At 37.3% G+C, this 15,418-nt stretch overlaps 2 protein-coding genes across 2 annotated transcripts in view; one reads left to right on the forward strand and one right to left on the reverse strand.

Annotated features, from left to right (window-relative positions):
- The first annotated feature begins 1,560 nt into the window (after positions 1-1,560).
- On the forward strand, positions 1,561-10,489 carry nat8l (N-acetyltransferase 8-like). The gene is made up of 3 exons (XM_082148457.1): positions 1,561-2,169; positions 3,377-3,541; positions 8,599-10,489. The coding sequence occupies exons 1-3, from the start codon at positions 1,683-1,685 to the stop codon at positions 8,964-8,966; spliced, it is 1,020 nt and encodes a 339-aa protein (XP_082004583.1). The 5' UTR covers positions 1,561-1,682; the 3' UTR covers positions 8,967-10,489.
- A 798-nt stretch (positions 10,490-11,287) lies between these two features.
- Positions 11,288-15,418, reverse strand: part of poln (polymerase (DNA directed) nu) — a 44,914-nt gene continuing 40,783 nt past the window's right edge. The window contains exon 25 of the mRNA XM_082148426.1: positions 11,288-15,310. Within this exon, the coding sequence (XP_082004552.1) occupies positions 15,218-15,310 (93 nt within the window). The 3' untranslated portion in view covers positions 11,288-15,217. The remainder of the gene's footprint in view (positions 15,311-15,418) is intronic.

The following is a 15,418-nucleotide window of genomic DNA, read 5'->3' on the forward strand; positions in this document are numbered from 1 at the left end:
TCACAGGTCACACATTGCAACTTTAAGAAGAATGGGCAATAAATTAATTATTTTTAAATGCAGGCATGTGAATTGCCTTACATACACAGACTTGGCTTATAGTAAGTGTCTTGGAAACCCCAACCTTGCCACACACACACACACACACACACACACACACACACACACACACACACACACACACACACACACACACACACACACACACACACACACACACACACACACACACACACACACACACACACTAGTGATTACAATTTCAGAGAATCTGAAAGGTCAAGGGTTACTGCAAAATGAAGCACACACTATGCAGTTTTGATGCTGTCTGGCATTTGAGGTTGCTACTTCCCTCTGGACTGCTGAGGTCAAAGGTCAAGTTAAATAATAAGGACAATGGAAGGAGAAACAAGTGACCCCATGTAGGCTATTCAAAGTATAGGCTATTCAAAAGGAACCAACAATTCAACCACTTTTTAGAAGTAATCTGATGAGTTGGTTAAGATTTAATTTTCAATTATGGTATTTTCTATTAATTTAGGAGTCATGTTACTAAAAGATGCTAATTCATTCTCACTGAAGATTAAGGTAAGCTAGCTGTATTAGAAAATATTGTGGTAAGATTTTAGATTTTTTGTTCAAGTTCAGAAAGAGCAAGAACACAGCTTTTAGCTGCGCAAACATTAATTCAACAACATTAACAAATATTACACTAGCCTATACTTAAATATTATGAAAATACATCTTCAAACTGACAAGAGTGTTGCTCACAGCTCGAGCGCGCATGCCCGTTATCCGGTCTGCCCGCTGATGCTGATGCTGAGAAAAGTCCGCATCTTCACTAGAGCTATTAGGCCTCCTACTCGCGCTTTCGTTTTTTTTTTTTTTTTTATTGTTGAGGAACGTCGCTTTCGTATTAGGGCGCATGTAAGATAAAGCCTGCTCAAACATTTAGAAAAAAAGACGACTCTTTTCGTGTGGGAGGGGGAGGGTCTGGTCGGGGAAGAAAAGAAGAAGAAGAAAGGGCGGGGGCGATCCAGTCTAAACTAGTTCTGTACAATACGACCTTATTGAAATCGAGGCGATTTCTTCAGGGTATCTATAACATATATGCAGCCTGAATCATTTACAACTAGGTACTGACGTAATCCGGTCATAGCGGGAGTTGTGTTTAGCTATTCTTGCGATAGAAATTTAGAAAAGAGGTCCCGAGAAGAAAGGGATGTAAACCATGTAAAGCAAAGAGTAGCATTGCAGTGCAGTAAAAGTGTCACTCACACACACACACACACACGCTGTGCAGTGCACGTTGGTAAAATGCCAGTGGATGAAACCCGCCGACATACATCTGCACACTCATTGTAAAATGTGCAGGTCCGGTGTATAACGTTGATGTATGCAGACTGATGTTGCGCAGCATCGTCGTGACGTTGTAGATACTGCAATCACAAGCGGGGTTCATGGCGCTCCCACAGGGCGCTCCAGAGCGCATCAGGTTCACTCTCCCCCCAAAACACAAACATGTGAGGAATTTCGCCGGTGTACTGACGGGGGCAAAAATACTGTTTCAAAAAGACACGTTACGGTGTATCTTTTGTACTTTCACCTCCCACCGCCGTGATGTGGCACAGCGCCGCATCCAATCAGCGAGATGAGGAGAACACCCACACCCCAGAATCTGAATGCGGCTTTGGCGCATTATAAATACCACTTGTGATGCACCGGCAAGTCTTGGTCGTGAGGAAGCTCAGGGTTGCAGTAGTACATCAGTCTTTTTTCTTTCCATAACAAAGAAGACCATCATCCATCTTTTATTTATTTTTTTGCTTCTCCCCAATTTCAGTTCATTTCAGGCCAGTTGCATGCATTGTTCGTCTCCCAAAATGGTTTGCGAGACTAAAATCGTTGCAGACGATCACGAGGCCATAGCTGGGACAAAAAAAGATTCAATTATAGTTTCCTCCTCGCAAATGTGGACGTCTTCTCCCAGTGCGATCGAGAATAAGGTTGAAAAACGGAACCAGGTTTTTATTCGCGAATTTGAACGCTCGGACCATGAGGAGGTGCGCCGGATCTTCAACGAGGGAATCATGGAGCGGATACCTAATTCGGCATTTCGGGGTCTAAAACAGCAAACTAGAACCCAAATTATCTATGCCTTTCTCACAGGTATGTGACCAAAATTCAGGGAATACGATGAGAGTATCGCTTTCATCATTGTTCCTCTGCAACATGTGAAAATAAGCTCTGAGCTGTTTGAGTTCATAAGTAAGTATATTAATTGTTAAAATGAAAAGAATCTAACTAAAATGATGAGCTAAATTGATACATTTTATGATCAAATCATCATACATTTTATGTTCAAAACGATGAAGCTAACTTTTTTTTTCTTTTTTTTACGCACGTGAAATCTTTTTCATTTGATATACAATCCCAGTGAATATCAAGGAGTCACAAAGACAGCAGCAGTTCAGAGCATTCAGTATGCGTTACCGGTGTGTGTGTGTGTGTGTGTGTGCGCCGCATGAATGAATGAATGAATGAGTCCCGCGCGAGCGCACTACGTTCCCCACAATACGTCTCGTGTTAGTGCACGAAGTTGTGTTTTTTGCCTGTTTAGGTATGACGTTTAATTTAGAGAGAATTGACAACCATTAATAATACGCATAATATTTAATGATTGACTTAATTTTCTTGTTTACTAATGATTTTCAACTACAGGCGGTGTGAGCGAGCATCGTGGCGAGCTGGCTAAACAGCAACCTTTTTGTATCTTTATGCTACATTGAAAAATTATTTACAACCCTACAGCTGAAATTAATGTTTTTTTTTTTTTTTAACAATGTCTATACACTTGCATACTAAATATGCTCAGAGAATATGCTGCATCACGGTACACCTACGGCAACTGTTCCTCTGATAAATTCAGCATAAAGGCTAACTTGAAGTGTTCTTTAGAATAGCAAAAACTTTGTAAACGCACTTTACAGTTAGTTAGAGTTGTGTTGACAGTAAACAATGCGCAGTTGTAGGCTACTCAAGGGCGCCATCCTGTGCCAACAGCCAACATACTCAGATCTTCTTGAGTTTAATTACATCCATGAAGACCTGTTATTGTGCACTCCATTGCCCATTAAAATTCCAACCGTACATATGAATAAAGTTACTTACAAATTTTTTTAAAATTTTTATTACAGGATACACTGTAATTAGTCTGTTTTCCATTACATCTCACTGCCCTGGTATATCAGGGTTTCTCTGCACACTCCTAATTGTGTAAACATTTGTTGTCTGTTTGTCTCTCTTCTGCCAAAAATCAAACATTTGATTCTCTTTTCTGACAGGTGTCGTTTATTTTTCTTCCATTTCTCCATAGTAATGTGCTATGTTATGACCAAATCCTTCACACTGACCTTCTGCGCACCGTTTATTCTAATGGGTGCACGTTATTACTACAGCAGAAAAGTCATTCTCGAATACCTGGACTGCGCTCTGCACACTGATATGGCTGACATCGAGGAGTATTACATGAAACCCACAGGTAAGGGGTCATTTCACGCACATAAACATTGACACAAAATTATCATCACAAGCAAGTTTTCAACATGTTTCGCTATATTTGTGAGGACATTTATTTTGAAAGATTTGGCTCTCATAAGTATATCCAAACCTGTACAACACTCACACTGTTCAAAAGTTTGGGGTCAGTAAGATTTTTTTTTTATGGTTTTGAAAGCAGTCTCTTAAGACTGTAATTATTTGAACAATATTCAGTAAAAACATTAATATTGTGAAATATTAGAGTTTAAAATCATTTTAAGTATACTTCAGAAATCATTCTTAAATGCTGATTTGGTGCCAAAGTAACATTTCTTATTGTTATCAGTGTTGGAAACAGATGTGCTGCTACATTTTGTTTTAAACCGATACATTTTTTCAGGATTTTTTTTAAGATAAATAGAAAGTTCAAAAGAGCAGCATATATAAAAACGTTTTTTGTAACACATTTTACTGGTCACTTTAGATCAATTTGAGGTGTCCTTGCTGAATAAAACTTAATTTCTTTTTTTTTTTTATCTTGCTCACAAACTTTTGAATGGTACTGTAAGCAGTTCATTATATTGGTGACATTTTATATCAATATCTATATCTATATAATATTATATAAATATGTCTACGTCAAACAGCAGCTGGGCACTTGATAGTAAGATATAATTATGCTGATCTAATAACATGTTTATGCACGAATACTTAGATCTTACTATATTTAAGAGAAAAAATATTTCAATGTATGAACTTCCCAGTTCCCAAAATGCACCAGCTTCCTCAATCAACCATTTATCTCACCAGAACAAATACTCTCAGGATCAGTACCTGTGAAATTGAGGGTAAATACTGCACTTTAGAAGTCCAAGATGGGCTGAATATCTGATGTGTAGCTTTAATGCTGAAGACTCATGAAATATGCAGAAAGTCTCTCTCAGTTCTGCTCTTGAGGATAAATCTTCTGAGTCATGTAGGCCTATTGATTGAAGGCAGGGAAAATGCTGATACAAATTGTATTGCAGTAAACTCAGATTTACAGTTATAATCTTTAAAGCACCCCAAAATAAAAAATAACTTTCCACTTATGATTCAATTTTAAGCACAGAGAGAGCAAACTTTTAGAGTTTAGTGATAAACACAACAAATCCTTTCAGGTGGATAAATTAGCCATAGATCCAGTACAGTTAATGAATCCCATTGTGTATATAACTGCGATGCAGTAGTAAACATACTAATAAATACTGCAGATAACAATCAAAGTACAGTTGAAGAGGAACAGAATGATGGAGGTAGTGGCTCTTCAGTATCCTGATACCTTGCAGATAAAAACTGTTCTTTAACCTACAGTACTTGTGTATGATTGGCGCTCTGGAATTGTTTAGCAGATGGTAGTGGCACGTGCAGATTGAGTGCTGGATAGCTGAAATCTTTTATCATTCTATGGGCTTCCCTCAGACAGCGCCAGCGTAAGGACGGACATTTATTGCCTATGATAAACTGCTGCAGAACTTCACGGTCAAATTCAGAGCAGCTGCCTTAGCAAACAGCCAGATGCTGGCAATCAGAACGCTCTCTGTAATCGCTAGAAGTAAAGCCAGTTCATATATCTTAAGAGTCTATCTCACTGTGAGTGATGCAAAATGATATACTAGCATTCAAAGCTTGGGGTCAGTAAGATTTTATTTGATATTTTAAAGAAATTCTCTTTTTTTTTTTTTTACTCAGGAAGGATGCATTAAATTGATCGGACGTTATAATAAAGTTACAAAAAATTCTATTTAAAAAAATGCTGTTCTTTAGAACTTTCTATTCATCAGAGAATCTTGAAAAACAATGTTGTAAACAGTTGTGCTGCTTAATATTTTTGTGGAAACTAATACAATGTTAATAATAAGAAATGTTTCTTATGCAACAAACCAGCATATCAGAATGATTTCTGAAGGATCCCTTGACACTGAAGACTTGCCATCACAGAAATAAATTACAATTTAAAATATATTAAAATAGAAAACAGTTCTTTTAAATTGTAATAATATTTCATAATATTACGTTTTTTTTTTACTGTTTTGATAAAGAGACTTCTTTAAAGAATCTTACCAATACATTTTTTTCAGGATTCTTTGATGAATAGAAAATTTAAAATAACATGATTTATTTGAAATATAATTTTTTTTTAAACATTATAAACATCTTTACTGTTACTTTATCAATTTAATGCATCCTTGTTGAATCAAAGTGTTTATTTCTTTAAATATATATATATATATATATATATATATATATATATATATATATATATATATATATATATATATATATATATAGCTGTCAGTCCTTAGCGCAGACAGTTTCTGTGTGTACAAGCTTCTTATTTAGTCCTGCATCATCAAGTAAAAGAGAGAATTGAAGACTGGGGTCAGGAAATGGGGGAAGGTGTGAATCAAAGCCCCGCTGTGAGTATGTGTGGTAGTTTTGTTTAGTAGCAGCATGCAGACAAAGGATTCTCCCAAGGGATTTTCTCTCTTGCTATGCTAATGTCAAATCCTGCATCTGAGGAGGGAATGGTAAAGAACATATGGGTTATCTGTCAGGATGATGTTTCTTTAATGCACTCAATATCTATTTGAAGTGGCTTTTATTATTAAAGAGACAGGGTTTTTGTCAGATACTTAAAACACAAGGAATACCCCATAATATACAGCACCATAGTGATATACATGAAAAAAAAAAGACTAGTTTGGCCAGGAAGACACTTCTTTAATATGTGGAAAATACACAAACAGATCTGTTATGCTCCCCACTAGTCATTAATGTTGACATGAAATGGCATTTGTGACATTTAATTTCCTTAATGCGATGCCTAAAACTGCATATTCAGCAGGAAATAATGTGAAGCGGGACTTGATTTTATCCATCAGGATTTAATTGGATTGTAATTGGTACATTTACACACAAACAAAGCAAATATCAGACAGCTGGGGAAGGGGGTGTAGTAAAACTAATAAGTGTACAGCAGGACGTTTGGTTCCCGGTGATTAATAGTGCTCCTCAGCCCTGAAGCTACTGCAGTCATGACTAGGGATGGGTATCATCGAGGTCTTACTACTCTTACCGATACGGCTTATCGATCAGGTACTTTAATGGTATTCTTACCGGTTCTTTTTGTTATATTTATTATTTAAAAAAAAGAGAAAAGAAACAAATTAAGAACACAATTAACACGGCTTTAGCAAAAACATTTATATTTGTAAATGGACCAATGTGCAGTGTTTTATGTGAACTGTGAATTGCTTAATAATCTGGAACAACCCATTAAAGTAGGATTTCCAATTACCTAAGTAGACCGGGCAAACTATTTAACAAGCCTGTCTTTTTTTTTAAACTGACTGATTGATACCAGTTATCTAAATAAATATGGAGAAATAAAACAAACACTTTCTTTGAAAAACTTGCTTAATAATTTGGAACACAGTGTAGATTAATATCACAGGCCTATAGTTTAATGGATCATGGCTATCCCGGCTATCGTCACTAATGAACTAATCCTTCTTACATAAATATTACACTTGCAGTGTTTGATATAATGTTGTGATTTTATTTAATGTTCAACTGATTCTTTTAATGACGTTTTTTTTTTTTGCACACAGTATGGCGAGAGATTTTAGAAGATGGTATTGACTAGATGCTTAAGAACATGTGTTGAACAGGGAGGGGTTAATCTTGTAAGACAGAGGAGAGTGTGTCAGAGAAGTTAATCGACCTCATGCCAGAAACACAATTCTTAACAGAAAACAGAAAGTTCAAATACTGAACCAATTATTAGTATGCATGATAAAAGATAACATCAAGTCATTGAAAACGTATCGGTTCAGACTTACCTTTTCCTGCTATACTTCTTATGTCTTGGAGAATCCAGAGCTCAGTCGCGTCCTTGTGTATTTGTAGTCTTTGCAGCTTCTATGGCACAGATGTGACAGTCCTGCCCCCTCACCGTATTTATCTCCTTTCTCACTGCAACTCAGTAAGTAATTTAGTTATTTATAACAGAGCTGAGCCTCACAAGCATGACATAAAATACAATGTTTAAGATTAGAATTACCGTAATCTGTGCTCCTCTGCTGTTGAAACAAGAATCTGACCTAAAGCTGACAGTTGGCTTGCCCAACAGGAAAAAAATATGTAATTCTTAGCATTACTGATGCAAGTCATCAGTAGTGACGTAATCAGCAGGTCTTACAAATAGCTTTGAAACTCATTTGATGGTGCATATTTTTATGATTTTTCTTTGTTTTATGATGTAAACTATTTATTATAATAGGTTTCCCCCAAGCATAATTATTAAAAGATTAGTAAGATAAATATGACAAAATTACAACAAATCAATCATAAACATGTCTCCCAGGTTCATATTCTGTTGATGGCACACTTGGACATCTGTAATTCCAGGCAATCGGAAATGAAATGAACTGGCATGATCCATAAATACTGACTGCTACAGTGTGCTTAAATGTGGTTTCACATTTCAGAACACAACCTATTAGTAATCTGTACTCACACTAATGCACATCGCTATACATCGCCAGGTAAACATTTTTTAGAGTGGCAACAAAAAAAAAAAAAACAAAAAAAAAACTTATTTAAAGAGTTTAATTCTGCTTTGCTATTTCAGTGCAGCACATCTTTTGAACAAAAGCATGGTCGCTGCTTCTTAATAACCCCTCTCATCAGCTACTTTGCCAGTCTTATTCAACTGAATCATTGATTGTCAGAAATATATAATGTGAGAAATAGATTTTTATTAGTCTAGAACTGAATAAATTGATTGGCTTGATGATCTAACGATGAGGGGTGTTGAAGAGCAGCCTATATACCATGATGAATACTAGAATCTGAATGCAGATGAAAATAAGCATGACCCTTAGTGGGCAGAAAAGGCTCTTAGTCAAAATAATTAAATGGAAACTAGATCATATGTTAGATTTTTACAATTAGCTGGCAAATGTTTACTCTAAAGACAGAAACTGAATATCTTCTTTGTTTTGATTCCCACAGGCTCTTGTTTCTGGGTGGCAGTTTTGCAAGGCCAGGTGGTGGGCATCGTGGCAGCGCAAGGTCGAGAAGATGACAACACCTTGGAGCTCCGTCGCATGTCTGTGGACTCTCGCTTCCGTGGAAAAGGCATCGCCAAGGCCCTGGGTCGACGAGTTCTAGAATTTGCCATGTTAAACAACTACTCGGCCGTGGTTCTGGGAACAACTGCAGTCAAGATGGCCGCCCACAAGCTGTACGAGTCTTTGGGTTTCCGGCGAGTGGGGGATACTGACGACCACACGCTGCCAGGAATGACCCGTTCACCGCTGGAGAGGCTCTTCTTCCAAATTCGCTATAGTCGGTACCGATTGCAGCTTCACGAAGAGTGAGAGACAGAGGGTTAACATAAGCGCAGAAGATAGAATATAAACGACAATGCCGGCAATGACCCTGAACCACCCACTGACCCGGTCCTCTTCTTCTACCTATTTATTTATGTTTTTGTTTGGTTTTTAAAAAGTCATATCTGTTCCTACAACCTTTATTTTTATTCGTTTTTATGCTCATTGTTTTTGAGGGGGTTTAGTGGGACATTTAATTTCTTTAATCACATTTGACGTTTCTTCTCTTAGACTTTCTTTTCATGGTCATCTTGCCCTGAAACACCATGAACAATTGAAAAGCCCCAAATGATTTGATCTTATTCGGATATAATGTGAATTTGTTCGCAGTGACAGAGTCTCCCTTAAAACACATAAATTAACCAAGGCAGCTTAATTCTGCCTTTGACCTTTTTCCAATTCATCCTATAGGCCTATCCACAGAGTAGCACAGACCACTATAAAAACAGTTCAGGAAGCAGTGGACATAGGAACTGGAGGGAAGGAGGCAGAAAAGATCAATCCACCTCGTCTGATGCCACCTTCCTCTTGACGAAGTACATTTGAACGTTGCAACAGCGGCAGTCTGGTGGAGTCAAAAAGTCCATCCAATTGTAACTTTTAGTCCAAAGCACAGTCTTTTCAACTGTGTCTAACTGATGAACAAAAATAGCTAGAAATGTGGAATATTATAAAGCCAGTGATTTATATCCTTAAGCACCCCTTGTTTAATAGATTACGATAACAACTTTGCAATATAATCTTGATTTGTTTTGATGGTGAAGCAGGTTCCTAGTGCTGAGCCACAGTATCAACATTAAGAAATAACCAGAAAAACATGAACGCTCCTTCATGTTAAAGAAAACCAAAAAGAAACAAATGTTTCTCTACTCTTCATTTGGCTGACATTAAAGTTGCCGTCAGTGAAATTCACGTTTACAAAAGTCTAAATTCACTTGAAATCTGACTATTAGTGTACACACATTTCATATTCACATCTATTGGTGTACCGAATTGATGAAGCTTTAATAATGACTTGATTAAACTTTTGTATACTTTGTGGATAATTTGGTTTGGTAAAAAATACAAAATTGCTTAAACGCTGTCTGATATCGCTCCTCCAAAGCAAAGTCTAAAATACAAAAACAAAAAAAAGCAAAAACAAACGCGATCAGACTCCAAGTGTATTTGAATTAAACTTGGGTGGCATAAAGGCAACAATATGATGATAAACCTGAAATTAAACTAGGCACAAATCTAAATTTGGATAAATATATAAAAAAGGATTGTATAAGTATACAATATCTAAGGCTTTATATTCTGCAACTATTCAATGTATATGTAAAATGTTTGAAAACATACATATAAGACATACCCATAATCTCTCTCCGTCTCGATCCTCCTATCACAGTACCAGCAGAGGGAGAGAGACAAACCACAAAAAGCGTCATCTGTGACAATGTTGTATAAAGTTAAGAAACTAAATGTGATTTAAAAATACATAGTAGTAACAATGTAGTGCAAAAAACAAACATGATCATTGCCAGTTTTCCTTGACTTTAACCCCACCCCCATCCAAAAATCGAACTGCAACCCTGGGCCAGACCTCTCCCTCCTTTACGCCCCCACCCACCTCTCTCTGCATGCGCCACAGAGTCTTGTGCACCGCCCTTTTCCCCATTCTAGCTTGTACTATCTATCCCCATTCTTCTGTGATGTCACAGTAGCAGTGTGGAGAGTTGTGGGCATGGCTTAGAATGTGAGATGGGCGGGGTCAACCAAACAATAGGATTACCCACCAGCTTGCTGCTTCAATGACATCACAGCTGCCAATAGTAGAATGCAAGAGCAATGCAAGTATGTGGCATGCCTCTGTACCTGGTTTGTGCGTACGGTGCCTGCCCTGGAAAAGAAGTATATTTAAAAATATGTAAAACAAGCTTCTTTTTTTAACTGAACATATAACAAATATGTGTTTCATTGTTCAAAGAAATTGTTGTTGCATGAAACGTCTTTGAATGAAAAATGAGCAAGAAAATACCATATTTAACATGGCAAGTCTTAAAAGTGGAGCTGTTTCTTTTTTTCTATGTAATTTTTGTTCATTCTAAAATTCTTGAGTTATTGTCATCTTTTAGGATATTGCGAGATGTTCTTTTTTATCATTAAGAAGGCCTTGAAAATTATTTAACTGAATGCGCTGTTTTGATTACAGATAAGTAACGTGACGCTTCTCACTTTACTTGAGGACATCCCTATTTTAGCCATGTGGTTTGAAATGAACAAGGCACCAAGAAAGCAAATCTGTAGACACAACTTTGCCAGTTGCGTGTGCCAGTCAAATTAGACATAGCATTCACCTGTCTCCCTTAAAATGGACTCATTGAATGGATATTTTAATGCACCAATATCCTTAAGAAGAAAGGTTAGGCTGATCAAATCTGTGATGGGATGTTTAAACATGAATTCCTGTGTAAAACCCAAAGCAAATTTGACTATTGCCAAAACGATCAAACACAACTGTATTGCAGTATGAAAATATACAAGGAGCATGAAGTTCAATTCCACATTTAGAAATCAGTACCAGATCAACAGAAAACACACACAAATGATTAACCAGAGAGCTGGCAGATTTGAATGTACACGGCAGTAAGCAAAGTATTATGTATTCTGAAGATCCAGATTTGAACAGTGTTTGATGTAATTGAGGTATTTTGCTATGAGTGTTATTCTTCTGTAGAGCAACTGCCTTGAAAATCCTTAACTTATTATTCCGAATGCAGTTAGCATGGGATTGGGAATTTTATCTATAAGGTGCATGTATTGTTGCCAGATTGAAGACAGCCTTATTGTAATGCTAAAATTGCAAGTAAGTGCAAGAACACCATGATTGTGTGACTGCTTGTGTTTAACTAACATGTTGACCAGTTCCTGATCATGCCGCTTGTTTTGCACATGCTAAAACGTTTGCACATGCTAATGGCTCAATTCAGTTGGATTTATATATACAGTACAGTTAGTGTCCTATGTGGGTTTAGACTGGTGACTCGATTGGCTGGTGAATGTCTTTGAAAGTTGGAGCAGTGCTCAAGACAGCGGCCAAGTTAAGTTACGCAAGAAAAAATCTGGTGTTTTACCCAAGTCTCAAAAAACAACAACACAGAAATAAAGTGCATTCTTATACATTAGTGTTAGAAAGAACAGGTGATGATAAGGCATTCAGATTGACCTTGGTAACCTGCATGAATAAGATGGCTGCTAAGAATGTTTCACTTAACAGAGAAGGAAGTCAGAGAAGATTCACGATGGTAGATGGTCTTGCTGCATCTCTATCACCCTTCAGGTGAAGCATGGAACAAGCCAAGACACCAAAATGTGGAGCTGCTTCCTTCTCCTTTCATTTTTTTGGGGGGTTGAAAGCACTCACTTATTGTGAATTCAAGTGCTAAGGAGGTAGTGCCACTTGTAGCACAACTTTCTGATTTTTTTTGTTGATTTAAAAAAAAAAAAGAAGGGTTCGTCTCATGTGCTTATCTATGATCCACTACAATGTATCAACAGTATTTCTTAAAAAGTTGCATTTGCCAAAGTTGAGATGTTTGCTGTATTTCCTTATTTTGCCATTTGTCTTTAAGATAAACTCATCTTTGTAGAATTCATTGGGAAATCAAGCCTATGTGCCATTTTATAAAGCAATAATGCAAAGTATCACAGTTGGGGAAAAAACAAACATAACAAGAACATGATCCATGAGATTATATAAATGTTCAAATGCTGCATTGATGTTCAATCCCTCATACTTTACTGGTGACAGTCGCTAAGATGTTATTAGTAATGGCACAGCAACATCACCATGGGCAAGCCAAGGCCTGACAAAGTGTGAATGTGAATTTTCTTTTTTGTATATTCTTATTTCTTTTATATTTCCTTAATTCTAATTACAACTAACGTGTTTACTTCAGTAACAGTATTCTTCAGTTTATGGTGGATTTTTATGTTGTACCCACAAAAATAAGCGAGAAACCTTTGTGACCGAGTGATGTCACGGGCCTCTGAAAGTTACGTCAAGCTCTGAACCACAATTGGTTGGTCTTAAAAATCCACTGTCTCCTGATCCACGAGGAGTGCAGTTTCCAACAATCTGTGACGGCAATCAACACCACACAGCCAGTTTTACAAGTGGCACAATACGCACAGGTTCATATTAACAAAGCTTTATGATTTTTCTTGAAAACAATTAACCTTTTTTATTAACATTTTAATATATGTAAAGCTGTAAAGTGTAATTTACTGTAAATAGCATTTGGGGACATTTTGTCATCGTTTTGTAACAGAAACTATATGAATATAATGAAGACGTTTACAAACAACAACAACAACAACAACAACAACAATACACTTTGGGAAACAACTGCAAACTGAGACAATTCTAACTATACAATCTGCTTACATTTGTGCCAGTCAGAGAAGCAAAAGTAACTTTCAGAGTCCCTGCATCCTCTTAGCACTTATAAGGGGCTCTTAGAAGCATTGCAAAGTGCCGGCAGGTTACTAATTATTTTAAATAATGGCTAATTTATGGGTAAATCACTATTGAAATTACTTTGGAAATGTATGGCACTAAAACAATTTCTCAAGTTGGGAGTAACACATTTTTCTTTGCTTTAGAAATGCTCATGTTTACAGTTTCTGGTATGAGTTGAAATTAGTTGCCCCATTTTGTCAGTGTGTTAAACACATTTCAGTCATTGGCTGCCTGTTACTATAGAAACAAGCCCATACAAAGCACAGCAGGGAAATGATTTGCAGCCATACATGGGGCGGGTCAGTAGCAACAAAATGGGGCTGGTTTTAGTATGATAATGGGCAGAATGGAGTTTGGGGAAAGAAAAGGGAGGTTTTCGTTTTTCAGCACGGTAAATCTGACCTTGCTTTACCTGTTTGGTCGCAGTGATCACCTGGTTCTTTGAGTCTGAAATCATTGTACTGCCTGGGTTTCCTTTGGATTTTTTTATTTTTTTAAACTGCTGTTTACGTTCTCACCTTTTCTCTTTTTCTTTCATTTCCTCGATACACAGGAACTTTGTAAAGATGTAAAGAAAAGTTTTCCTGATTTATGAAAGAAAAGGATGTACATACTGTATCAATTAAAGGAATGATGCATAAAGCTTGTGCACGTGTCTGAAGTTGCATGCGTACACGACGTACAAATGTACATTAAAAAATGACAAAGTCTGGTTAAATAAGGGCAACATTATATACCTCTTAAAGCAGTGGCCTTTGAAGGGACTTTTGATTTCAGCAAATGAAAAATTTGCACAAAAAAAGCCATAAAACAATTCATAGTCATAAGTAACATGCAAGGCTCAAATAATTTGTGCAAAACATGATCTCATTATTGACCCCCATTACACATTCTAAAGGATCTTCTATGCCAATTCTCAGTGAGTACTGAGCATTAATTAATGATTTTGAGAAAGAACAAACAGATCGTGACCTAGCATGGTAAAATGTCTCTACTCTCAGTGCCAGACCTTTAAGACGGGCTTTCAGTGATATGACATTCAGAGAGGGTAACTTACAACAAGCACAGAGACTGGAACATTTTTCAAGGGTGTGTTTGTATTGATAGGGGGCATTACGAAGGGGCACAAGATCTGACGGACGCCACAGACGGACACTGAAAATCTGGGTCAGTGTGTGTGTGGACTGTGTACACGTGAGAAAGGCCAGTGGGTGCTGCTAAGCGAGTTGTGAGGTGCCGTGGAAACGGAAGAGATAAGATTAACAGGTTTAAAATGGAGTGAGCGCGACTCACTAAATGAGGACTGAGTTTATTAATATTCATCAGGAGACAGACGTTCCATCATAGCAGCTGAAAAACAGATAGCACTGCCAGTAATACAGCTGAAATGAAGCCTGTTCTGGACAGAGGCTCATGTTTATTTATTCACTGAATATGTGAGTTGACAGATTTATCGAATATAAGATGCACAAACATTGAAAATGAACAGTGAACAAAGATTTATTTGCTACTTATATTCTCATGCAAAGAGATATAAGCCTCTGAACAGAGATAACAACAACAGAATAACAGTGAAAGGCAAAAAATTAATGAAGGGAAGCCCCCCAAAATAGAAACCGGTACGATCCAGCCTGCTCCTACCGTTGCCCTCGGATACATCAGCAGGAAACAAGAATTGGGAACTGCAGCAGCTCGGTTACCATAGTAACGGGATGGCGAGGAAGAGCGGGAGGACTCAGACAGAAGTAGCTGTAGTGGTGCAGGGGAGGTTCATCTCGCACATTGAGCCCCATGACCGTCCTGTGGACAGTGAGACTTTGAGGGGCACCTGAGAATAGAAAGAAATGAACTGCCATCACTAGATCATCTATATCTTTTGACCTAGATCTGCTGCATCATTAAGTTTTATAGTAAATTAAAGTCAGGCTGTAGGATG

Source organism: Leuciscus leuciscus (genome assembly GCF_965113295.1).
Source record: "Leuciscus leuciscus genome assembly, chromosome: 2".
Lineage (NCBI taxonomy): Eukaryota > Metazoa > Chordata > Actinopteri > Cypriniformes > Leuciscidae > Leuciscus > Leuciscus leuciscus.